The sequence below is a fragment of the Ipomoea nil genome, unplaced genomic scaffold (genome assembly GCF_001879475.1).
Source record: "Ipomoea nil cultivar Tokyo-kokei standard unplaced genomic scaffold, Asagao_1.1 scaffold3169, whole genome shotgun sequence".
Taxonomy (NCBI): domain Eukaryota; kingdom Viridiplantae; phylum Streptophyta; class Magnoliopsida; order Solanales; family Convolvulaceae; genus Ipomoea; species Ipomoea nil.
The window spans coordinates 2,665,482-2,690,352 of NW_017619597.1; the positions used below are offsets into that span (position 1 = coordinate 2,665,482).

The 24,871-nt window shown below is 34.8% G+C and overlaps 2 protein-coding genes across 4 annotated transcripts; one reads left to right on the forward strand and one right to left on the reverse strand.

Annotated features, from left to right (window-relative positions):
* Positions 1–2,416: 2,416 nt before the first annotated feature.
* Positions 2,417–7,222, forward strand: LOC109167497 (DEAD-box ATP-dependent RNA helicase 37-like). The gene is made up of 7 exons (XM_019316519.1): positions 2,417–2,836; positions 3,391–3,474; positions 3,791–4,033; positions 5,641–5,744; positions 5,998–6,200; positions 6,277–6,387; positions 7,004–7,222. The coding sequence occupies exons 1-5, from the start codon at positions 2,813–2,815 to the stop codon at positions 6,131–6,133; spliced, it is 591 nt and encodes a 196-aa protein (XP_019172064.1). The 5' UTR covers positions 2,417–2,812; the 3' UTR covers positions 6,134–6,200; positions 6,277–6,387; positions 7,004–7,222.
* Positions 7,223–18,424: 11,202 nt separating this feature from the next.
* On the reverse strand, positions 18,425–22,893 carry LOC109167491 (NAC domain-containing protein 37-like). Of its 3 annotated transcripts, none has more exons than XM_019316512.1 (4): positions 22,712–22,893; positions 20,877–21,059; positions 20,377–20,648; positions 18,425–19,158 (listed from the first exon to the last, which is right to left on the reverse strand). In XM_019316512.1, the coding sequence occupies exons 2-4, from the start codon at positions 21,040–21,042 to the stop codon at positions 18,535–18,537; spliced, it is 1,062 nt and encodes a 353-aa protein (XP_019172057.1). In that variant the 5' UTR covers positions 21,043–21,059; positions 22,712–22,893; the 3' UTR covers positions 18,425–18,534. The 3 variants fall into 3 exon arrangements, with proteins under 3 accessions (XP_019172057.1, XP_019172056.1, XP_019172058.1); XM_019316511.1 differs by having other exon boundaries at positions 20,877–21,064; XM_019316513.1 differs by lacking the exon at positions 22,712–22,893 and adding an exon at positions 22,470–22,602.
* Positions 22,894–24,871: the final 1,978 nt, after the last annotated feature.

The window sequence follows — 24,871 nt, forward strand, 5'->3', positions numbered from 1 at the left end:
TCAGTGATGGGATTTCTTGAAGAAGAGGAGGCCGGGAGGGAGACGTAGTCCCCCGAAGTAGGTAGATGGGGAGAGGGAATCTAGCTCCTCCCACTACAAGAAAAATGCACATAGACAACACTAGAAAGACAACAGTTTTTAAGAAAAGTGTTGTCTTTTGTATAAAAGACAACAGTTTGGTCCAAAATCGTTGTCTTTGATGTAACACTTTTGTCAAAGACAACGGTTTTTACTTAACCGTTGTTGTAAGTGTGTTGTCTTTGTGCATTTTGTGAAAAGACAACACCACAACGACAACGGTTTTTTAAAACCGTTGTCTATGTGCGTTTTTTTTTTAAAAAGACAACGGTTTTTTTAACCGTTGTCGTTGGTGTGTTGTCTTTAAGCACACTGGAATACACAACACTAGAAAGACAACGGTTGTTTAAAACCGTTGTCTTTGTGCGCTCTTTTTTTAAAAAAAGACAACGATTTTATTTAACCGTTGTCGTTGGTGTGTTGTCTTTAAGCGCACTCGAATACACAACACTATAAAGAACGGTTTTTAAAAACCGTTGTCTTTGCACGCTCTTTTTTATTTAAAGGACAACGGTTTTTTTACCGTTGTCGTTGATGTGTTGTCTTTAAGCGTATTTAAATACACAACACTACAAAGACAACGGTTATAAAAAACCGTTGTCTTTGCGCATCATTATTTTATAAAATATAAACAAAGATGTTAACAACAAGAGTCAAACATAACAAACTAAGTTAAACCTACTAAGCCACACCAACACTTATGTACTTAAGCACAACATCTAGGATATAACCAGTTTGGTTCTGTGTTGTCTCTGAGAACCAAGACAATGATTGTATGAAATATGTTAAGGATGCCCTTAAGAGGGATAGAACCTAAGATTTCTAACATAACAAACAAAGCTAAACCCACCAAGCCACACCAACTCTTGTTTACTAAAGTGTTACACCTACCAAGCCATAACAAACTAAGCTAAACGGTTGTTCAAAAGTTAATTTAATAGTTCTATTTTCGTTAATATTTAAATATAAAATTATTCACCAAAATTTCAATTTCAATTCATTAAAGTTTTATTTTCAATTACAATTAAGACCAATCTAGGAATTCAAAATAATAATAATAATAATAATAATAATAATAATAATAATAATAATAATAATTATCAAGTATAAAAAATAATAGATTATATCTATAATATTTTTTTTTAAAAAATTGGGCTTCCAAAAATTGGGGGCCCTATGCGGTCGCGCCGGTCCGACATGGCCTAGAATGGCCCCGGCAGTGCGGTGTGGCGTTCCGAATGGTGCGGTATGGTGTGGAGGGTAAGGGCGGTATGATAGGGGCCGGGGTTGGTAATCGACCCTTCCGGCTAGCGCATGACTAACAAGGTTAGCTATATGTTGGTAATCGACCATTCCGCCATGCATGGGACACGTGGAGAATGGATACGAAAGAATAGTTGATATCGTACAGTAAGCTATAGCCAATTTCTTTTGCCGTGATCTTTGTAATAATTGGGCCGCCAGCTGTTTGGGTAATAAACCTCCGAGTAATAAAGGGCAAATTATGCTGTGCAACCGTGTGCACCATGCATGGTGCACACTGCTCTATGTTCATGATTACCGAACTATATATTCATAATTTTTGAAATTCATATTCATAATGATTGAACTCTATATTCATAATTTTCGATATGATGTTCATATTCCCAATTGTTGAACTATGTATTCACAAATCATAAAACTATATGTTCATAATTTGATAACTATACAGTTTAGAAATTATGAATCTGCAGTATAGAAATAATGAATATATTGTATAAAAATTATGGATCTATTGTATTTAAATTATGAATCTATTGTATTTAAATTATGAATCTACGATTTAGAAATTATGAATCTAGAGTAAAGATTTTATGAATCTACAGTATATAAATTATGAATCTCGCGTTCTGTACATATATACTCGCTGGTACTATTTTGGGTCTAGCAACCTGGGTAATAAAGCTAATATTTTTTTATGGTGGATCGGGTCCCTACAAAATCATGAATATACTTTTTTTTTTTTAAATGTTACTGGCTCGATCTCACAACCTTCCAAATGGAAGTCCAACCCGGGTACCATTAGACCACATAGTCTTGGTATGAATATACTTATTTAATTTTGAAAAAATGAAAGCTTATTATAAAATTAAAATAAAATTTTGTTATTTTTCTAATTATATTAGTATATAGTATATAGTATATGTTATGTTATTTTTCTTTTTGCAAAATCAAAATAATTCCTTCAATTCAATTGTTTCCCTTTAAAAATTTTTAGTTAGAACACTTAAGCGGGAGAAATTTCTCTCTTTGTAAATTTTCCCGTCAAACACTTTAGTTTCTAAGACAAAATTTCCGCTACCGCCATTCTCAGACATTCTCTCTTTGCAAACCTAGTGCTCTCCGCCGATCTCCATTCTCCTCAAACACCGCCATCTCTGCCATCTCCGCAGTCAGCCCAGTGCTCTCCGCCGACCGTCCTCTTTCCGCGTCCAATCTCCGACGCCGTCCCCGCCTCCAATCGGATTGAGTGGCTTCCCTAGCATCTTCAAGAAGCTCGGCATCTTTGGCGGATCTAACCTGGGAAAAATCGCGGGCTTCCGTCACACTAGTGAACAAAGATTGCTTCCTCTGGGCGGGTTCTTCATCGCTCTTCTCTTTCTTGGCTGAAACCACGAAAGATTTCTTGAGGCTTCTTCTGCTGGGAACGCCGCTACAAGTTGAGAGCTTGTGTGCACACCCAGTGTTTGTGAAAATGCCATTCTGTGGAGGTGTCAAGGTCAGAGCCCTGAGACCCATTTTTTGCTTGTATAGTTTTTAATCAAGGTTTGTCTGTGGTGCCATTTTTGCTGCTTATATATTGGTTTAAGGAGACGCCATGAGGGAGAATTTGGGATTTGTTTGTGGTGGGTGATTTGTGTGAGAAATTTGCATGGTGGCAAGTGGCAGTAAGCCTGGTGGCTTAGGGGAGAAGATGTGGCCATGTGGTGACTATTGAAATTGTGATGGAAGATTCCAAATCTTAGGAAAAAGCCACAAAGTATCCAATAATCTTTAGTGGTAGAGAATTCAGTCAAATGGAATTATAATATCCAGTCTTTGTCAATTCAGTATATTATACTCTTATAGCTTTTCTTTTCTTGCATTTGGTATGTGAGTTCTCAGTAATGTTGTAATAACACTGGCCAGAAAAATTCAAAAAAAAAAAATAAACTAAAATTCCCAAAGGGATTTGAAGCCAAAAATGCCCTTCTAGAACTACACTAATCTGAGCAGTTAACATTCTTGCAGATCTCCAAAAGGGCATTCAGATCAGTAGATTAAAGAGTAAAGATTCATGATGAAGCTAGAAAGTTTGCATATCAGACTGGTGTCAATGTGGTTGTTGCCTATGGTGGAGCACCCATAAATCAACAGGTCCTATTCTTTCTAATATCTTCATTTAATAAAACCTTTTGTAAGATGAACATGTTAATAGGTCACATAGATTTATCAAAGACAACCCATTTAATCCATTACATAAATAGGATATGTAAGAATTGTCCATCACTTTCTGCTCTTGATATTTTAAGAATTGTTGAGCTAAAGTTGAAATTTTTGTTTAGTTTCACCTTTGACATGCCAATCACTTTGTTGCTAGTATGTGCTTTCTAGCAAAACAGTCCACATGAGCCCATCACTAAATTTTTGTTTAGTTATCCTTGTAATTAATCTTCTCAATTTTGTATGACAGCTTCGAGAGCTTGAGAGGGGCGTGCATATACTTGTTGCCACTCCTGGGCGGTTAGTTGATTTATTGGAGAGGGCAAGAGTCTCATTGGAGATGATTAGATATCTGGCCTTGGATGAAGTAGATCGAATGTTAGACATCGGTTTTGAACCTCAGATAAGGAAAATTGTGCAACAGACAGACATGCCTCCACCAGGCATAAGGCAGACAATGTTGTTCAGTGCTACCTTCCCGAAAGAGATTCAGGTTTGTTATGCTCATTGAGTCGTGCTTTTTTGTTATAGGTCTGGATCATCTTCGTAATTATATTAGTACATAATGTATAATATATGTTATGTTATTTCCCTCTTTGCAAAATTATATTAGGACATAGTATATAGTATATGTTATGTTATTTCCCTCTTTGCAAAATCAAAATAATTCCTTCAATTATATCGTTTCCCTTTGCAAATTTTTAGTGAGAACACTTAGCGCGGAATTTCCCTCTTTGCAAATTTTCCCATCACATACCTTAGCTCTTCATATATTAGGGTTTGAATTTCTGTCTGCCTCAGTGTTGTTACATTTATGCTAAAAATCCGTATTCTTAGGGTAAATTATACTATGGGATTAGTAGACCAATAAGGGTAAATTCTCATTACCGCCTGCATTTTCACCAAACTGCATTGAGGCAGAGGTATGTGTGTATATGTGGGTGTAAATCAAAGCAAGAATAAATATCCACTTTTTGGCTAATGCAATACCAAAAAATCTTGGAATTCTGAGGTTCTCTTCTGTTCTTTGCTCTTTTTTTTTTTTTTTTGTTTTTTTTTTTTTTTTTTTGTTTTTTGTTTTCTTTTGTCTCTTGATTGCTGATATTTTTCTGTGATTTCTGCAAATGCAATACTCATGCAATTCCCAAAAAAAAACATTTTTAGTCCATCTGTTTAATCTTTTTGGTAAGATATATATATATATATATATATATATATATATATATATATATATATGAGCCCTCTTTTCTTCCCTTTTTTTAATAATTATCTTTTTCCCCCATCAATTCATTACTGTCCAGGATACCAATTACCATTATCCACTCCATTAGATCATCTAATCACTTCTGACTAAAAATGAGAAGGAGCTTGAACTCTAGATACTGCAGTACAACTGTTGCTGGTGCAATATACATTTTCCTTGTTAAATAAGGTTCATCTAAAACTAAGAAGGCCTTTGATGCAATATCTGCACTGCTAGTCAACAAGTTATGAATAAGCTAAGGTCCATCTTTATGGTTGTATTGAAAAGTTTAGTTATGAATGATATTTTGATAGAATGAAAATCAGATCAGTCCTATATTAAAGTGATTAATGGAATAATGGATGCATTTATAAAAGAAAAAATTGGTTTTCAAGTTCTAGGGTAAGTGCAAGTTTAGTACCGTCTAATTATTATGATTGAGTTACAAGTTTGGGTGGCCAAATTACACCATGAACTAGGGTGGCATGGTCTACCTTACATTGTAGTTGTAGTGTTTATTATTATTAGCTAAAAGCCTAAAAGTTGAATCCCTTAGTTGTTCTGTACTTAATTCCTGTTTGATTATGTATGAATATTACATGTTCCTTATACTTCATTTTATTTTATTTTGGTGTAAAATAAGCATAATAGCATATCATCGGAGTGCCTGGTTTTGCTGTCATATACCAAAGGCATCACCGTTAGTCACTCAGAGAATAATATATTATGTTACAATTGAGATTTGGATTGAATACTATTTGGTCTTGTTACTTGAATTTTTTAAGCGATATGAATTTATTTATCTTGTTACTTGACTGCAATTCTCATACTTACAATTTCTGTCTATGATGAAACAGTATGAAGATTTTCTGGTTGAACTCAACCACTCAAGGTGTTATGATCTAATAGATCAGTATTGTGAACAGATCTCAACCAATCTTCCAATCATGAGTAAACAGAGGTATATAACATGTTTGATTATTGTTTTTTTTTTTTAAAAAAAAAAACATGTTTGATAATTGTACTGTGTGGCACCTATTATGGCAGTTGACAGTGATGTTTTTATGCTTCTTCTCAAAGCCCATAGTTTGGCCTGTTGTTTACCATTTCATGTTGTCTGTCATGGCAGAATAAAGAGATCAAGTTTACAATAACTTTGTTGCCTTTCTTTTCAATGCTCAGCTGTATGATCGAATATTCTAACTTTGATGCAGGGAATGCCCTGAGGATTGCAAGGAAGCCGTGTCGACTTTGATGTTTGCAGCAGCAAGATTTGGCGACGTGCCAGAGTTGCGCCATCTGAAAATCATATTTGCAGCAAGATGCAGCAGCAAGATGAAGGGCTATTAAAATGGTTCATGAATCCACTACGAATGCAAAGAAAGGACGCAGTAAAACTGCTTGGGAAATTGTCAAGGTAATTTCATATTTTTAACTATATAAGTGTTTGTATATAGCTAAATTGTAATGCAAATATTATTTAACATTTGTAGGCTCCTCGTCAACCGGATAGTAACCAATGTGGTTTCTTTGTCATGGCGTACATGAAAACTTTAATTGAGAATATGCCAGACTTCGATGATAAAAATTATGTTCAAGCACTGGTATTACATTCCATTTCTACTCTCTCTTCCTTGTTTCTCGCTGTTATTTAATTGCAGAATGGTTCTAGGTTTTTAATGCTTTGTTAGCTTGGGTTTAAGCCTCTCTCTTTTTCACTTGATTTGGACAGTTATTGATGATAAATTTGATTTTTATTATTTATTTTTTAGAATAAGTTTGTTGCTCTGAAATTTGGGTGTAGAGTGCGTGTGAAAGCTCGAAATTTTGGGCATTTTAGTGCTTGATGTTTTGTAATTAATAAGGGATTTCTTTGTCGTTTGTGTTTAAGTTTCATGCATTATATTCTCATGAGATTTTATCTGAATTGTTTATCAAATTTGGGTGTCTAGTAATCTCCCAAAGACTTGAAAGCTAAGACAAGAACCTGAATCATGTGTATTTGATCTGTTAACATTTTTTTTGGGGAGTGCATTTGTATTGCTTTTTCAAGTGTGTTTCTTTACTTGTTGGCTACACTTGTTATGATTCTCTTTAGGGAACTCATTATCTTGTTATGAACAGCTTGAGTATGAATGTGGTGAGAGTAAGAAGACAGTTTCATTTCATTGCAAATTATTTATATCTATACTAATTTATTTTCTTACTTTTTACATGTAGTTTCAACAAGTTGATTATGACAAAGAGGTTATTGATCTGGTGCGATATGAATGGGCCGATATTCTATCAAGGCATATAGAGTAGGTATGATTTGGTCATTCGAACGTTGTGATCATCTGGACTTGAATTGGTTCGGGGAATTGTTGTAGTAGTATTATGACTTGGATGATAATTAGAATTGGTCATGTGTTGTCTTTTGACTTGTTATTTTGAACCTTATTAGCTTGTGCACAATTATGTAACTACACTTTGCAACATATGGTGAATGGATAAATTGTTTTTTTTATACAATTATAATTTAAGCAGGTGAAAAATGGTTAAAAACCGTTGTCTATTTTACAATAGACAACAGTTAGAAACCGTTGACTTTTTTACAAAAGACAACAGTTTATGGGTGTTTCAACTACACCCAATAGACAACGGTTTATAACTGTTGTCTTTTAAAGAAAAGACAACAGTTAAAAACCGTTGTCTATGTACGTGACTTTTAACAACATTGGTTTCAACAACGCTTAATAGACAACGGTTAAAAAACCGTTGTCGTTGGTAGAAAAGACAACGGTTAAAAACCGTTGTCTATTGCGTGACTTTTAACAACACCGGTTTCAACAACACTTATTAGACAACGGTTAAAAAATCGTTGTCGTTGGTAGAAAAGACAACGGTTAATAACCGTTGTCTATTGCGTGACTTTTAACAACACCGGTTTCAACAACACTTAATAGACAACAGTTAAAAAACCGTTGTCGTTGGTAGAAAAGACAACGGTTAATAACCGTTGTCTATTACGTGACTTTTAACAACACCGGTTTCAACAACACTAAATAGACAACGGTTAAAAAACCGTTGTCGTTGGTAGAAAAGACAACGGTTAATAACCGTTGTCTATTCGCAGGACCTGCAACAACACCGGCTTCAACAACACTTAATAGACAACGGTTAAAAAACCGTTGTCGTTGGTAGAAAAGACAACGGTTAATAACCGTTGTCTATTCGCAGGACCTGCAACAACACCGGCTTCAACAACACTTAATAGACAACGGTTAAAAAACCGTTGTCGTTGGTAGAAAAGACAACGGTTAATAACCGTTGTCTATTCGCAGGACCTACAACAACACCGGCTTCAACAACACTTAATAGACAACGGTTGAAAAACCGTTGTCGTTGGTAGAAAAGACAACGGTTAAAAAACCGTTGTCTATGCGCATGACCTACAACAACACCGGCTTCAACAACAGAAAGTATACCCCTACCACAACGGTTAATAACCGTTGTCTATGTGCATTTTTCTTGTAGTGTCCATTTTTTTGCTAGTCTTGAACTTCTTAAATAATAATAGGAATAAGGTTCAAATTGACCACTGAACGTAACCTGAAAATGCAATTAGACCACTGAACGAAAAAAATGTGCAATTAGGTCATTGAACACTCAAAAAACGTGCAATTAGGCCACTGAACTCTTCAAATGTATGCAATTTCACCGGATAGCAGGTTACCATCAATTTTAGCAGGTTACCTGCTTACGTGGCAGCTGAGTTGGCATTTTTAATAATTTTAAATAATTTTTAATAATTAATTTTAATAATAAATTTTATAAAAATTTTGAAAAAAAATTAAATAAAAATAAAATAAAGTCGTTTTTATTTTTTTTTAAAATTTTTTAATAAAAATTTATTATTAAAATTTATAAAAATTTATTTAAAAGTTATTAAAAATGCCAATTCAGCTGCCACGTAAGCAGATAACCTGCTAAAATTGGGGGTAACCTGCTATCAGGTGAAATTGCACATTTTTAGAGTGTTCAGTGGCCTAATTGCACTTTTTTTTTTTCGTTCAGTGGCCTAATTGAATTTTCAAGTTACGTTCACTGGCCAAGACAGCCTAGCTAGCTTATCTATCTTCTCAACCACCCTAAGATTATTACTACCCCTACAAGCTGAGTTAGCAAATGCCTGTAACATGAGCCTGAGCATGCATGGTTGGCTACGAGAAAGAGCATGAGTTCGTTGGATAATTTCTACTAAGCCAATATAAATATATTCTATCGTTATTGTTTTGAAAGAAAAAAAAATTCCAAACAAAATAACATAATACTTAATTGAATAATATTATTAAACAAAATTATACATGTAAATTTTACCCATAAAAAAATTGAAATACCTAATCACAAATAATTAAAAGGTAATAAATACTTTTTGGAAAATGTTGTCCCCTCTCCTGAATTTCCCTCTAATTTTTTTCTTTGTGACTTTAAATTATTAGGGACCATATATAAATTAATTAAAAATGTTAATTAATAATCAAATACTAAAAAATCATATCATATAATGTCACGTTAATGAAAAAAAAAAAAAAGAATATGTAGCTTTTTTTACCAGTACATTGCAAAGCAAAGACGACATAAAAGGACAAATGGAGTGCATTTAGCTGTAAACTTTTGGTTGGGCTGTAAGTTTGCCGACAGAGCCTGAGATTCCACTTCTGACATTCTTGGATTGGACAACAATCATATATGTAACACTTAACAATTATGAGAACGTAAACTAGTCCCCTATTCTTTTTACAATGGTAATATAATGTTTTGTTGTACTGCACTCATTTGATGCCACATGATTGGTCGGATATGATTTTGAGCTTTCTTTCCTCTCACCTTTTTGGACACAATATGCAAGCTAAGGTTTAATGAAAATACTCAAATAGTAAATGCAGGACGGTGGAAATTTGTCAATTGATTTCGTAATTACAAGATTTTTTTAATTTTTATAAAAGGTTATGTTTTTAACTTTTTTTGATCGGTTTTAAGTTATGTTATCACGTGAACGAATGATATTATTCCTCATTGTAATTTGGTATGGCAAAAGAATAGGGCATTGAGGAGATACACCCCGCCCCTTTTTAGTATGATTTTTAATGTTTTAAGTAATTTTTTTTTAAATATTAAGTTTTTATTTGGTGACTACAATCAAACCTATTCATAGTGAGTTTAAAATGTGACCTTTCGTTTGGAAGTACCGCACCACGATGCCATCAAATCATAAGATACTTGGCAAGATATTTATTTAAACTACCAAATTCAAATATTAGTCTAGTAATATTACATAACTACATAAGTCTTTAATTCTTCATAACTGTGTGTGTGATAAAAATTAATTAATTAATGTATTGGGGACATGCCGAAGCAAGGCGGGATATATCTCCGTCTTCAGAGAGGAATATAATGGATACAACTCCCCATTTTCAAAATTTGGTCCTTTCCCCTATCTCGGTTGGAATAAGAATGAGAGAAATTACCATCTCTAATTCTCATTTGATCATTTCTCTAATTTTTTTTTTTTTTTTTGAAAGTTACTGGCTCTATTACATTGTAGTATCTGTTCATATACTTTCTCAACCTACTGAAACACAAAGAACCAATAACGCCTCCACTGAGGCTCGAACTTAAATCCTGATTAAATCCTGATTGTCTCTAAACAATAGTAATGTGAACATGTGTGTTACAACTTTCAAGTGGTAACACTATATATGATAATCAATCAAATATTAAAAGTTCAATTAAGAAATCAATTAGTGTAATCATCTTTAAAGCATAATAATAAGGTGTAGGTAAAGTGTGATATGCAATTTCTTTGTTCATATTTTTAAATCTTTTTCTTTTCTTTTGGTTGACTTTCTTTTTGAACCATTGAAGGTTATTTTTAATTTTGTAAAAGATACAACTTTTTAGTAAAATAAAAAGTTAATTAAAGGTATTTTAGTATCTATTTTAGTAATCATGGAAGCAACTTTTTGAGAACTAAAAAGTTCCAATGAAAAATTATTTCAAAATAATAAATAAAATAAATCATGTGATACAAATAATAGATTGATATCAATAACTTTTGGAGTATAATGAGATTTATATATAGAGATAATTTTAAGATTATTATTTTAGAGACAAGTCTTTGTATATGTTCATATTACAAGAATTACCTGTGAATCACGATCTAATTAACATTTTTTTAAACAACATATTTTTAATGATTTTTTTTTTATTATTATTTTTTTTATACTAGAAGTTAAAATCTTATTTAAGAGGAATCAAACTCCTACTTGAAGAAGAGGTAGTCAGTGGTTTGCAGGCTATGTTCAAATGTTTAGATCACGATATATATATGACAAACTTACCACAAGACAAGTAAAATGAAGATCGATGATGATGCAGTTTAATGAGGTAGTCAGTGGCCCGCATGACCAGCTCAGTTTCTCTGTGATGCTCTGTCGGGCCGGGGACTCATTTGCGCAGTAAATAAAAATCTAGCCTCTGTGTACAGCTGAATTACTATGATAAGAGGCCCCAAAAGGTGTGACTAAATGGGTGAAATATGATTATTGTACTTGAATTGAAGATCAGATCACGAATTCAGTTATTATCAACATTATTCTCTTGATCAAACATCGTATATAATCTTTCTAGTGTAGTTGTGGGCTATTACGCATGTGGTTTACCTCATTATCCAAAAAAAAAAAAAAGAAATAGAAAAAAATAGATTAGAGAAATGGAAATGAAATGTAAAAGAAGGGTGAAATGAATATATGTGCATAGAATATAGAAGTGGATGGAAAGAGACAAGCATGCAAAAATAGAAGGCCACACTGCATACCGCATGCTAGACAAGATTACAGCCCCACTAAACCAATACGTATTTTCTTGCATACTATATACCCATGACTTTGCTTTCACTTCCCGGCCATTTCATTATCCATTCAATCCATTTCCTTTTTTATTTTAATTATAATTATCTCTCTCAGATTTAGATTTCTGTGTTCTATTTTCTGGAAACATCAACAGCAATGGTCTTTGGGACCAGCTGATCAGCTTTAACCGATAATTAAATCCTCAGCTCAGACGATAATTTTGTGATAGATTCAAGTTTAGATTGATTTTATATATGTATGTACACCCGATTTGCTCTATAGATGGTGTTGGGACATGGGATTTGGATTACATTTGAGTCATGCCTTTTAGTGCTAGCTTGAATTGGGTTTGATTTTGATAGATTTTCGTGTTCCACCTATGATTGAAATGCAAGAAAGTATATAAAAAGAAGTATAATATAATTGTTAGTATGGATTATAAGTCATAAAAAATTAAAATTATAACAAAATGTTTGGTTCATGGAATGAAGATATCAAAAGAGCTAAATTATTGAAACATGTATGTTCAATCTCAACTAAAAGTTTAAATTAATAGTTGTTTGCTCGAAACAACAAGTGGATCGTAGTCTATTTGATGATAACAATAATTTTGGAACGAATTTTATCATTGATAATAAGTTTAATCTGTAAAGTACGGGAAGAAATAGATCAAGAATGATAAAATGTAGATTATTTACAATAATATTGAGTGAGAAAAAGAATTCTACTGTAACTAGAATAGAGAGTCTTAATATGCCCTCAAACTAAAGGTTTTCTACAAAGAACATTAAGGTCCCTTATATTATTGAACCTTGCTATGGATTGAGCTTGGTGCAAAGACTATATATAGTTGACTAAGGAGACTCAAAGATCGTGCCCGAGAGGAGGACTCAAATGCGATTTCTAGGGGTGTGCAAACTTCGGATAATTTTTGGTTAACCGACCGAATCGACAAAGTTCGGTTAACCGTTTTCGAACCGAACTTTTTCGGTTCAGTTAATGGTTAAAGGAATTTTAAAACTTCGGTTAACGGTTAATTCGGTTCGAAAGGTCGGTTAACCAAATTAATCGAACGGTTAACCGAAATTTTTAATATATATATAAATAATAATATAAATATAAATACTAATTTGAAGTTATGGATGTTTGGAGTTTATAATTATTGTTTTTGTATATTTTGTTATGAATTTATTATGATATGTATTTTATTTTAATTGAATTTATTATTTTAGGTGTTATTTTTAAAATTTTAAATTTTAGCTTTAAAAAGTTCGGTTAATCGGTTAACCGACCGATTAACCGAAAAAAGTTTCGGTTCGGTGAATTCGGTAGAGCAAACTTCGGTTCGGTTAACGGTTAAAGGAAAAAAAACTTCGGTTAATTCGGTTCGGTTAAAACGGTTCGGTTAACCGATTGAACACCCCTAGCGATTTCAATAGCCTGCCATAGAGCCCGAGGTGTAGCATGTCCCATGGCAACATACATAACATCATCGGATAAAGACGAGATGAGCATGTACAAGATAGAAGAATCATGACGGACTCAATTTTCAGCTGCAAGATTGGCTACAATGGAACACCTATCTGGAGTCTAAATAAATGAAGCCGGACATGGTAACGTGCCATCAACGTATCCACTGAAATTTTGATCACTGAGAAATGGAATAAGTTTAATCTTCCAAAATAGGTAGTTTGAGGAGGTAAGATTAATGGGGATAGTGATGAAGTATCTGTATAGTATTTATTGGGGCTAGGGTTGGAGGGGCAATATCTGAGATGGTGCGAGAGCAAGAGGCTGTGGTGGCGACAGTATTGGCATGGTTTGCAACCATGGATCGTTTGGTTTATTGATACCAGATGAGAACAATAATTTGGGAAGAATTTTCTTATTGATCATTATAATCTACAAAAGTACATGAATATATCTATTTATAAGAATACAAAAAGTCTTAGGTCAATGTCGACGTAGATATCAAATTGAAGCATGTGTTTTATCTCAATTATCAACTAAAAGTTTAAGTTAATAATTGAATTACACTTGTGTATGAAGTTCCCTACTCCGAATGAGATAGGAGTCGTCAGAGGAGATCAACGAGCAGCCTGCAGTTGTTACGTAAAAGCATGCAAAAAGATTGGCAGAAAGGATCTACAAGTCCACACCACCTGCAAGGATGATCGATCGGGTATGGAACTTGGAACATTTGATTAAGTATTTTCCTTAATATTCTGGTAGTCATTTGGGACTAGTGTTTGGTAATCGCGATCCGCCCGCTTTATATTATGAAATCTTTTGAAATAATATCTTGTATTCATGGTCCGCCCATGTTGTTTATTGAAGCATAATCATCATTTACGAAGCGTCTTAGGAAAAATGGTCCGCCCATATTTTTTATTGAAGCAGGTTCGTTTTCGTCATCCACGGAACGCCTTCGGAAAAAAAAAAAAAAAACAGAGGAAAAGCTGGCAAGGCCAAGGCACACGCCTCGGCCAAAAAGTAGACAAGGTGCACGCCTCGGCCACAGATTGGCTGAGGCGCACGCCTCGACCACAGTTCGGCCGAGGCGCACGTCTCGGCCTTCAAAAAAAAAAAAAAACAAAAAACAAAAAACAATAGGCTGGAGCCCGCCTTGGCCACGATCGGCTGAGGCGCACGCCTCGGCCACGAGCCGCTGAGGCGCACGCCTCGGCCACGAGCGGTTGAGGCGACGCCTCAGCCACGATCGGCTGAGGCGCACGCCTCGGTCACGAGCGGTCGAGGCGACGCCTCGGCCACGATCGGTCGAGGCGACGCCTCGGCCACGACCGATCGAGGCGACGCCTCGGCCACGAGCGGTCGAGGCGACGCCTCAGCCACGATCGGTCGAGGCGAGGCCTCGGCCGCGATCGCTCGGAGGCACGCACCTCGGCCAGCCTAGGCCGCAGCCCGTCTCGGCCAGCATACAAAAAAAAAAAAAAAATGGTCGAAGCTCGTCTCGGCCACGATCAGCCGAAGCATCGGCCACGATTGGCCAAAATGCGCGCCTCGGCCTGCCAACCTACGCCGAAGCCCGTCTCGGCTAGCATGAAAAATAAAATAAAATCACATACTCAGGATCAACCGGGATTCTGCACGATATCAAGAAAATCCAGTCTTACTCCCTAGTCAACTCAAACACATCCGTACTCAGGAGTAGGGGGGATTGGTGACCATGGTTGCAGTAGTCGGGCGGCCGGGCAGCGCCTAGCGCCTAGGCGGATTCTAGGTGGCGCTAGGCGGGCACCAAAATTTTTTTAAAAAAATAGTGATAAGACTTGTTGTTCGACAATTTTAATGAGGTTGTTTTCAACGTTCACTCAAATAACACATCTAAATAAATGAAATAATGATAATTTATAAGTCATAATGTTATAATAATATTAAAATCAATAATTAATGAAAGACGACATTGGTCAAAATCGAACAAAATCGGTCAAAAATGGTCAAAATCGGACGAAATCGGTCGACTCGTCCGAGTTGGCCGAGTTGAACGACTCGGCCGAGTTTGGCCGCCTAGGCGGCCGGCCGAGTTTTGGCCGCCTTTAGGCCAAAACTCTAAGGCTCGGTGCTGCCTAGCGCTTAGGCTGCTAGGCGGCCGAGTTTTGCAACCTTGCTGGTGACAGGATAATGGTGCTGGCACCCGACCCGGGTCATAAGCAGCATCTGACCCGGCACCATATTTGACCCGGCACCACATGGATTACAACGGGTGTCACCTTTACTACCATTGAAGCCACCATTGAAGCTACCATTGATGAGAGAGAATTAAAGGCTTAGCTCCCCATTCATGCCTCATGTTGTTACCGTTAGCAGCTTTTGTATAAGTAGGGGCTCCCCTCAACTTGGAGGGACACGTTGACTATTTTGTACTAAAACACTTGGCAATACAACTATTGTCACTCTTTTACACTGCGTTATTCTAATAATATATATTTCCGGTAACATATTTACCGTCAATATGCAATGAAATAAATAAGGTATCTAAATAAAGTCCTAATATACAATCACAACATTATCAAAATTTAAGTACAATCGTTCCTAAGATCCAAAAAAACTAATTTCATATCTTATTTTTAATTTTTTAAATCAAGAGATACAACGTCGGTTTTTTTAAAAAAATTAACGACCACGTATCTCTTTAATTTTTTAATTTTTTAATTTTTAAAAAAGGATACGGTGCCGGTATTTTTTAAAAAACCAACGTGGTATCCTATTTTTTAAAACAATATTAATGTCGAGTTTTTTGCACTTTTAGTCTCACGACTATAGTGATACTATCAGAATTGATCCACGACTTTCAGATCTTGCAATTTTAGTTCACGACTATTGTTTTTTTGGCAAAAATGGTCCTTTCGGTCACTTTTCCGTCAAAATTCTACCGGAGTAAAATTTCTTCATTTTTAAGAAGGCTAAAGTTGACATGTTTAAGAGGCTTGTATTACTGATTGTTTGCTGCCATATTTTGCAATAAAGAATTGTTTTTTTATCTAGGAAGAATTGTTAAGGGAAATGTCAAATTTAGCCCTCTTAAAAATGAAAAAATTTTACTTCGGTGGAATTTTGACGGAAAAGTGGCCGGAAGGACCATTTTTGCCAAAAAAACAATAGTCGTGGACTAAAATTGCAAGGTCTGAAAGTCGTGGATCAATTCTGATAGTGCCACTATAGTTGTGGGACTAAAAGTGCAAAAAACTCTATTAATGTCTGTTTACATTAACCAAGACAAATTTTATTTCGAGAAAGCTAAGTAAATAAATTATTCATATAAAAGATCGATTCTTTGCATGAATTGAATTAAAGAGATTCCTCACATTCTACACTAATATCATTTTTGGTTCATGGAATAGGTCAGGAATGAAATAACATTTATTGAAATAAACTTATTTCATCGTTTGGTTGGATCATTTTGTCATAGGAATAACATTCCTAAGAATGAGCTATTACCTTCACAAGGGGAATATTCATTCTTAGGGTGGCCTTGGTATTAGCTATTCCCATGCCCTTGGAAATATCTTTTATATCACAAATACCAAAAATACCTTTTGCACATTATATAATATTTATATTTATTTAATAAATATAATGTATTATATAAATGTATATATTTAATTAATTATAATTTTTATCTATCAGTAAATATATATTTAAATAAATTATTTATATATATATACACACACACACACACATTTTGCAGCGTTTGCAATTGACATTTTGGGAAAAGAAAAATATTTTCTCAAAACACCATTGATATTATATATATATATATATATATATATATATATATATATATATATATATATATATATATAATTAACTGTATAAGACTCCTTAGACCTCCTAAATTAAGTAGCATGCCCATATGCATGCCTAGCGGATGATCATTGCAAGCTTGCCTAGCAGATGAGCATTGCAATTTAAATTATGGAGCTTTGAGGCTCCTTTTATAGGAGTCTCAAGACTCCATTCCTCACTTTTTCAATCGATGTGGGATAAGTGGGAAAATAAATATAAATATAAATATGTATTTGTATAATAATAATAATAATAATTAATAATAATAATAATAATAATAATAATAATATTATTATTATTATTATTATTATTATTATTATTATTATTATTATTATTGTTATTATTCTCTCTCTCACACACACATGCATATACATGTATATAAATATAAATAAAATATATATATATATATATATATATATATATATATATATATATATATATATATATAACATTCAATATATCATAATCATATTCATTATTATTATTATTATTATTATTATTATTATTATTATTATTATTATTATTATTATTATTATTATTATTATTATTATTATTTTGTATAAGGGTATTTATATCTTTAAAACCTATTCCATTTCTATTCATTTAACCAACCATGGAATGCAATTACTAAAGTCTAATCTTTCAGCCAACCAAACAATAGAATACAATTCTTATTCTATCCCTTACCTATTCCATTCCAAAATTCATTCCGTGAACCAAACGTGCTGTAAGAGAATAAGTGTACTAATGACACGTTTAGTATTACGCAAAAGGTTATAGTTTAATTTTTACTGTACCAATCTTAACTGCATGCACAGTTTTTACCTTAAACTCGTGACTTGACTTTGATAATATTTCTTAAGATCAAGCGCGCCAAAAGTTATAGCTCAAAGAGAGGCAGAATGTTGAATTTGGCATTTCACTGACCTCCACCGAGCATAATCCTTATAGCCACTAATTATTGGACTTGATCCTTCACCAACTTCTACCGAATAGATCACAATGGAGAATGGAACAAAACAATTCTTGATCAATAATCATCATATAGCATTATGCCACAACTTTTATTGGATGATGTTATACTGGATTCTCGTAGGATTATTACTAGGTGATAATATAGTACATGCTGTTTTTTTTTTTTTTTTCTTCTTTTTATCTTTTGATTTCAATGATTTTCGTTCCAAAAAAAATATTATGATCTTATAAAAACTGAACAATAACACTAACAAAAAAAATCATGTTATCTAGTCCTGGATAGTGGATACATATTGTAGTTTATTATATTGGATGGAGCAAATATATATATGGCACCCATTTCATCTCATTGAGTGTGGTTTTGTGGATAGATCTCACAGCCAAATATATCTTTACATTGCAGAATAGTATATATATCATCATCAATATATATTCTTATCATATATATATAATATATACCCACTGATAATCTTGAACATAAAATCATAGTACGTGGTAGATCGAATTTTAGTACGAGTCTCATCAGATCAGCTCCGATGTTTTTCCCATGCGCGCATGCACTCTTCAATTCATTATTTATTTATCAAATATGCAAATACCAATATTGTCAAACTCTGAGCTGCCGGAACTCAAGAAGTCATTCAACCTGCCGGAACCACCACCACCGCCGCCATTATTATCCCTCATCTCGCTCTGCAATAACAACAACGATCCCATCTCGTCACACCCATGATGATCTTCGAAGCTCTCCTGGTTAACATCATGGCTCAACTGGGAAGCCACGAACTTGTCCAGCGCCCTCCAATCCGTCACTTTCTTGTCGCTTACGCAATTCATCTTCTTGATCTGCTCGCCGGCGGAGGCGTCGTCTTCACTGGCGTTGCTGCGGTGGTTCTCCGGGAGGAGCGGGGTTTTGAGGAGCGGGAGGGAGGGGCTTTGCAGCTGGGGAAGCTGGTTGAAGAGTTGATCGGCGTGCATGAAAGTGAGGTTTTCTGAGGCCTCTAGCTCTTGCTTGCACAGAAATGTTTGCGCCGCCATGAAATTGCTCGGAGCCGCCGCCGCCGCCGCCTGCCTTGTCATATAATCCATGTTGTTAATGTTGGGTTCATCGTACAAGAAATTGGATTCCCAGCTTTCCATGCTCTTCGCTTGTCCGGTGATTCGTTTCTTGAATGCTCTACACACCACCCATCCTTCCTCCTGCACCACATACATCACAATTAATTAATTTTTGTTGAATGCTACTGACTCTATTACAATGTAGTATCTGTTCATAACTATTTTTTCAATCTACTGAAGCACAAAGAGCCAATAAACCCAGAATTATTCTACTATCAGCACCAGTGTTGATCATACATGATACAATTAATAGAAGAGAAAGAAATTATAAACTATTTATATTCATATATTGTACGTATAGTAGACAAAGTACAAAGGCATGCAACTAGAGAGCATGCTTCTTCTAAGCATGCTAGCTAAATTGATAATGTTAGTGTTAACTTTTTATTTTTCATACAAAGTAAAAAAGAAAACGAAAGGATCGAGACTACTAGAGAGTCTTGGCTATATCACCCTAACAAGATCAATAGAAAGTAAATAAAATGGTACTTTCACTGCTGAAAAGTATGGAATTTCCGACCATCTGAAAGTAATCTTAAATCAAGTTGAAAGTAAAAAGTGATCGGAAATAGCAACAAAGGTTTTTTCGGATACCAAAAGTGGTCGGAACAAGACTTTTGACTTGATTTAATATCACTTTTAGGTGGTCCGAAATTTCATAATTTCCAGCCGTGTTTTAAATTAAAGTAACTTTTGTTTAGTACTCTCCATGTAAGATAGGTCAAAGAATTGAAGTATATATAGTAGCAGAAAACAGGCAAAGAGGCGTGGAGGAAGGAGATGATTTGGGATTATTTCCTTTTGACAATTGAAAGGTTGAATGAGTAGTGATTATATTATAGATCTTCAAAGCTTAATGACCGGAAAAAAAGGGGGTTGAACACTGTTTAATTTCCTTCAAAAGTAAAATTGTCTTTTGACTTAGAGCCACTAGGAGTCATTCTAATTAATTTGTTTCAAGCATATATATATGTATGACTAGTCATAGGTTATACAAAACATATATTCTGCATGAAAAATTTCAAACCATTCATCAACACCTCACACTTTGGAGGAAAATGGGATGGGTCCTGAGTTAAATTCCAAAACACAAAGGGTCTAATTCCAAAACACAAAGGATCTAACAGATTTAGACTAACTTGGCTAGGGTTACCCGATGATATTATATTCTGTAACTCGAATGTACTAAAGTTGATCTAAAGATTTGTTATATTGAATTTTAGACGGAGGGAAAAATAAATTTCCATAAAGAATTGAAAGAGTTAGAGTTGAGAGGTGAATAAAGGGAATAGAAGTTGCCTGTGGAGGGCCATTTTCTTCAGATTCAAGGCGGTATTCATGCATGATCCAGTCAGTTTTCTGACCATTTGGAGCCCGGCCTTTGTAGAATACGAGGGTTTTCCTCATGCCGATGAGCTTTGCTTTATCGTACACCGCCTTGTCCCTGCCGGTAGCCTTCCAGAATCCGGCCATGGTCGCCCTGTTCGTCCTCGTCCCGGTCGGATACTTCTTGTCCTTGTGACTGAAGAAGTACCACTCGTTTTGCTCTTCATACCCGATCCGGCATTTATCTGCAACTCAAAAATTCAACTCTATAAAAATCAATCCCTTCCCAACACCTACCAGCCTCAACTATAGGTCCATAATTACTCTGAGACCAAATAAGTGTCACGTTTCAATGGCAGCATGCTGGACTTGGCTCTTAGAGCCCCGGCCACCCAACAAACTTCAAGAAACCCTAGCAGTACTATACGTACACAGTACGATGAAACAAAGAACAACATATTTCCTATACATACCTTGAAGATCCCAAGGTTCGATTCTGTAGAGATCAATGTCTCTAATCACATCAAGATCAATCTTCTGCGACGCAACTTTCTTCCTAAGATAGTATCCGACAAGCTCTTCATCCGTGGGATGGAATCGAAACCCAGGAGGAACAGTGCATGATTCATCTGTATCCATGACGACACTGTTCTGATCTGATCTGCATCAAATTATTAAACCCAAAGTAATGAATTAAGATGAACTAACGAGTATAGATACTATTCATTCTTTTACTGCTACTCCATCCACCATATATCATGCTTAAATCATATCATAGCAGAAATCAGTAGCAATTAAGTGTGAAATATAAGGGGAAAATGAAGACAGATATAGTGAACAGGCTAAGGCCTAAAAGGTGAAGAATTGAATAGAAATTATGAACCCTACAATTGGAAAGGTAACAAGTGTTTTCAGATATAATCATCAACCTGTTTGGTGGTAAGCACCCCTCATCAATTCTTTTTTCTTTTTCCTATATATATAAATATAATAATACTAAAAAAAAAAAAACAATACACTAGTAACCCCAAATGGCTGTGTGCACAAGGGATCTGCCCATCTTGATATCTTCTCTCGAATACTGACTACTGAAGTATCGAGTTAAGCCAAATTCAAATTATTTTATCTTAAGGTCTAAACTTAATGTGACTACCTGATACCAGGCCAGATGTGGGTCGTACTAAAAAAAAAAAGAATGATTTGTTTTTATCCTTTTTGTTTATTGTAAATTGGTATGGTAGAAACAACAAATAAGGTAATTGTGAAAATGGTGGGGTTAAAAGAAGGGGAAGAGATGAAAAGGAGAGGAAACCAAATGATGAAAGTTTGGTGTTAAATTTGATGAAAACCAGGAGGGGGTTTAAAGTCTAGAGGTGTAGGGTGGAGTAGTCTCGATCGCCAGTATGTACGCTGTTCCATGCCTGGATCGAAGAAACTGACAAGTGATAGATTATAATTAAGTAAAGGTCAGTGGCATAATAATGTTGTCTCGTGGCGGAAAGTGCACAAATCATTCTTCTCCAACAACATAAGTCTTCCCCCCAACGTTTCAAAAAACAAAAAACAAAACATTCTTTTACAACACACAATAAAATAAACTCCGCTCCGCATCTTAAAACAGTTGGTAAGTGAATTGTTAATGGACTCTTAGAAAAAAATTAAAGAAATGAAGAATGTCAGGGAAGAAGTTGGGATGGGAGGGACAGCAAAAGGACAAGAAAGGGTGACGTGATCAGTAAATAGGCACGCGTTAGATTGATAGGGTGAAGCTGCTTGAAAAAAGGGCAAGTGAAAGAGGAACAAAGGGGGAAAGGAAACATGCGGAATTCTACAAACATTGATCTATGGGAATTTGAATGATTGCAAAATGGAGAACTACGAGAGAGACTTCTCTGACTCCGGTGTCTGTTTGTCTCCAATCCACATAGCAACATCTATCCCTCAACCTTATTCCCTAATTTCCCTTTCTTTGGCACTACACTCTCAAAATAAGCTATACCACCCATCATAAACTGATTTATTTTCTTGTGATCCTTTTCCTTTAAAACGACCATTTGAAGACCAACCAGCACAGGAATTGAGTTCTAACGGAAGCCTGAAGACTTGACGACCAACGAGGTGCAGGGTTGATAACCAGCTCCACCAATTCACAATTTCACTGAAACTTAGAGAATTGATGATATCGAAAACAGGCCAATAGCCTAAGTAGTAGCTGAGGGTTTCCTCGTCACTCAAAAAAATTAAACATGGTTGGCATGCATGGCAATGCATTGATGGAGGTGGGGGAAGGGAGAAAATCAAATCTTACCTGTGGAAGCTAAGCAAAGACTGGCTAGCTAGCTAGGGGAGATGAGAGAGAGAGTTGAGGTGAGGGTTCTGAGTAGAATGATGATTTCTGGCTCAGCTCAGCTCAGCCCAATGGATAGAGTTCTGAGAAGATCAGAGAGGAAGAAGAAGAAGAAGGAAGAGGAGAAGATCGAGGAAGTGGGAATTAATTAAGAAGCAAGTTCTTTGGAGTGAGAGAAAGCAAGGTGTTATAAAAGGGAATGGGGAAAGGGGAGAGAGAGAGACTGGTGAGGACCGCTCAATTGCGCATGGCTCGTTGGTTGTCCCCATTGCTGATGTCACTTCCTAACTTCCTACAGTAACACTTTTTTCCTTCTCTTCTATGAACAAACTCTGTTACGTTACAACACGTAAACAATACACAGTAATATTAGTTTTAAAAATTTATTAAAAAAAATGTTTTCTTTTTATCAACTTTCTTGCCCTATAAATATTCATTGTCTTTTTATTGTTTTGTACTATACGCATTACTTTGATTTATTATACCACAAAATCTGAGAGAATCTGTTTAGTTTGAATGTGTTCAAACTATATAGTCAAATTCAAACACCACCCAAAACATAGTGGCCGGACATTTGGCCCATGGATTTAGATGCAAGAAATGGAATAATAACAATCATAAATATGTTGCATTTTAGGACCTTGTGATCTAGTGGCACCAAGTTGCTTCTCCATATGGGAGGTCGTGAGTTCGAACTTCAGTGGAGGCGGTATTAACTCTTTGTGCTTACAGATACTGCATTATAACAGAGTCAGTAGTACTAAAAAAGAAATATGTTTGGTTTACCATCTTTAGTTAGTCCGATATGAGATTTTAAACGTTTTTGAATAAAAAAATGTTCATAGATGGAGGGTTGTCCACTTGTTCCAAGCTAAGTTGATAGGATATATAGTTGGTTTGGTAATCACAAGATTCTAAGTTTTACTCTCTGAAGCAACCTAATTAAGTTGGTTTACCTCCTTGTGGTCTAACAAGCTAGGGTAGAGTAACGAGAGAAACCCACAACCACTATCCGAGAGTGTGTATTGAGTAAATCCTGCCTTGTGACTCCAATGGTTGCCTATAGTTGACTGGCTAAAACTAAAAAGGCCAACAAACTGTGTCGTTAAGAGTCAAACTTGTAACTTTTTTATTTACCAAGTCAAACTAACACTATGATTATTAAGCATTTAATTTCAATACTATGTTAATTAAAACCAAACACCTGATTATATTATAGTGGAGAATACATGATACATTTACCTTTTAGGAAATATTAGTTTGTAGCTGTCCGCTAATTGTGTCTAATTAATCATGATCACAATTCATCTTAATAAACATGCCACTGAGGCATTGACTTTATTTGTATTGCATTTTAGTGAAAAGTTTCCTACTCTATTAGATACACAATAATCATGACTTTATATTATAAACATATTAATCTTTTTTGAAAGCATAAACATATTAATCTACATTTTCTTTCATTTTTTTTTTCTTGCATCTACACGATCTCACATCCAACCCCAAATAGGAAAATATCTAGCAACTTAGTATACAATACAACGTATGTATTGTGTCATTAATTCTTCAAATAGACTAGAGCATACGCTTACAATGTCCAAATAGCATTGGCTCTAAATTAAACTCTTTAGGATGGGAACACTCCAAAGGTTATAAACATGGTAAAAATGAATATGATGAATTGTCATCTCATCTACATAAAAGTTTAATGTAAGAATTTGTCACAAATTTGAAATTAATTTTTTTTCAAAAAATGGCAAACGGAATTAATCCAAGGCATGTAGCACTCACACTTTTCTTTAAATCGATTTGCTTCCTCCTAAGAATGTTAGGAGCACTAAAGCGTCAATTTTTGATGAATAATGGACGATTACAACAGTATATTCAAACACTCAAATATATTGCTTTAGTACGACGTTGAATTGGTAGATAGTTTTTAGGGAATTGAAAGTAGTATGAGAGTGCAAAAACTCAAAAACAAAAAAAACAAAAAAAAACAAAAAAAACAAAAAAAACAAAAAACAAAAAAAACAAAACTTATTAATGCTTAAAATATTTTGCTAGTTAAATATTTAATGACAAGAAGATCATAACTTTAGAACACAAACCTTAACAGGAAGA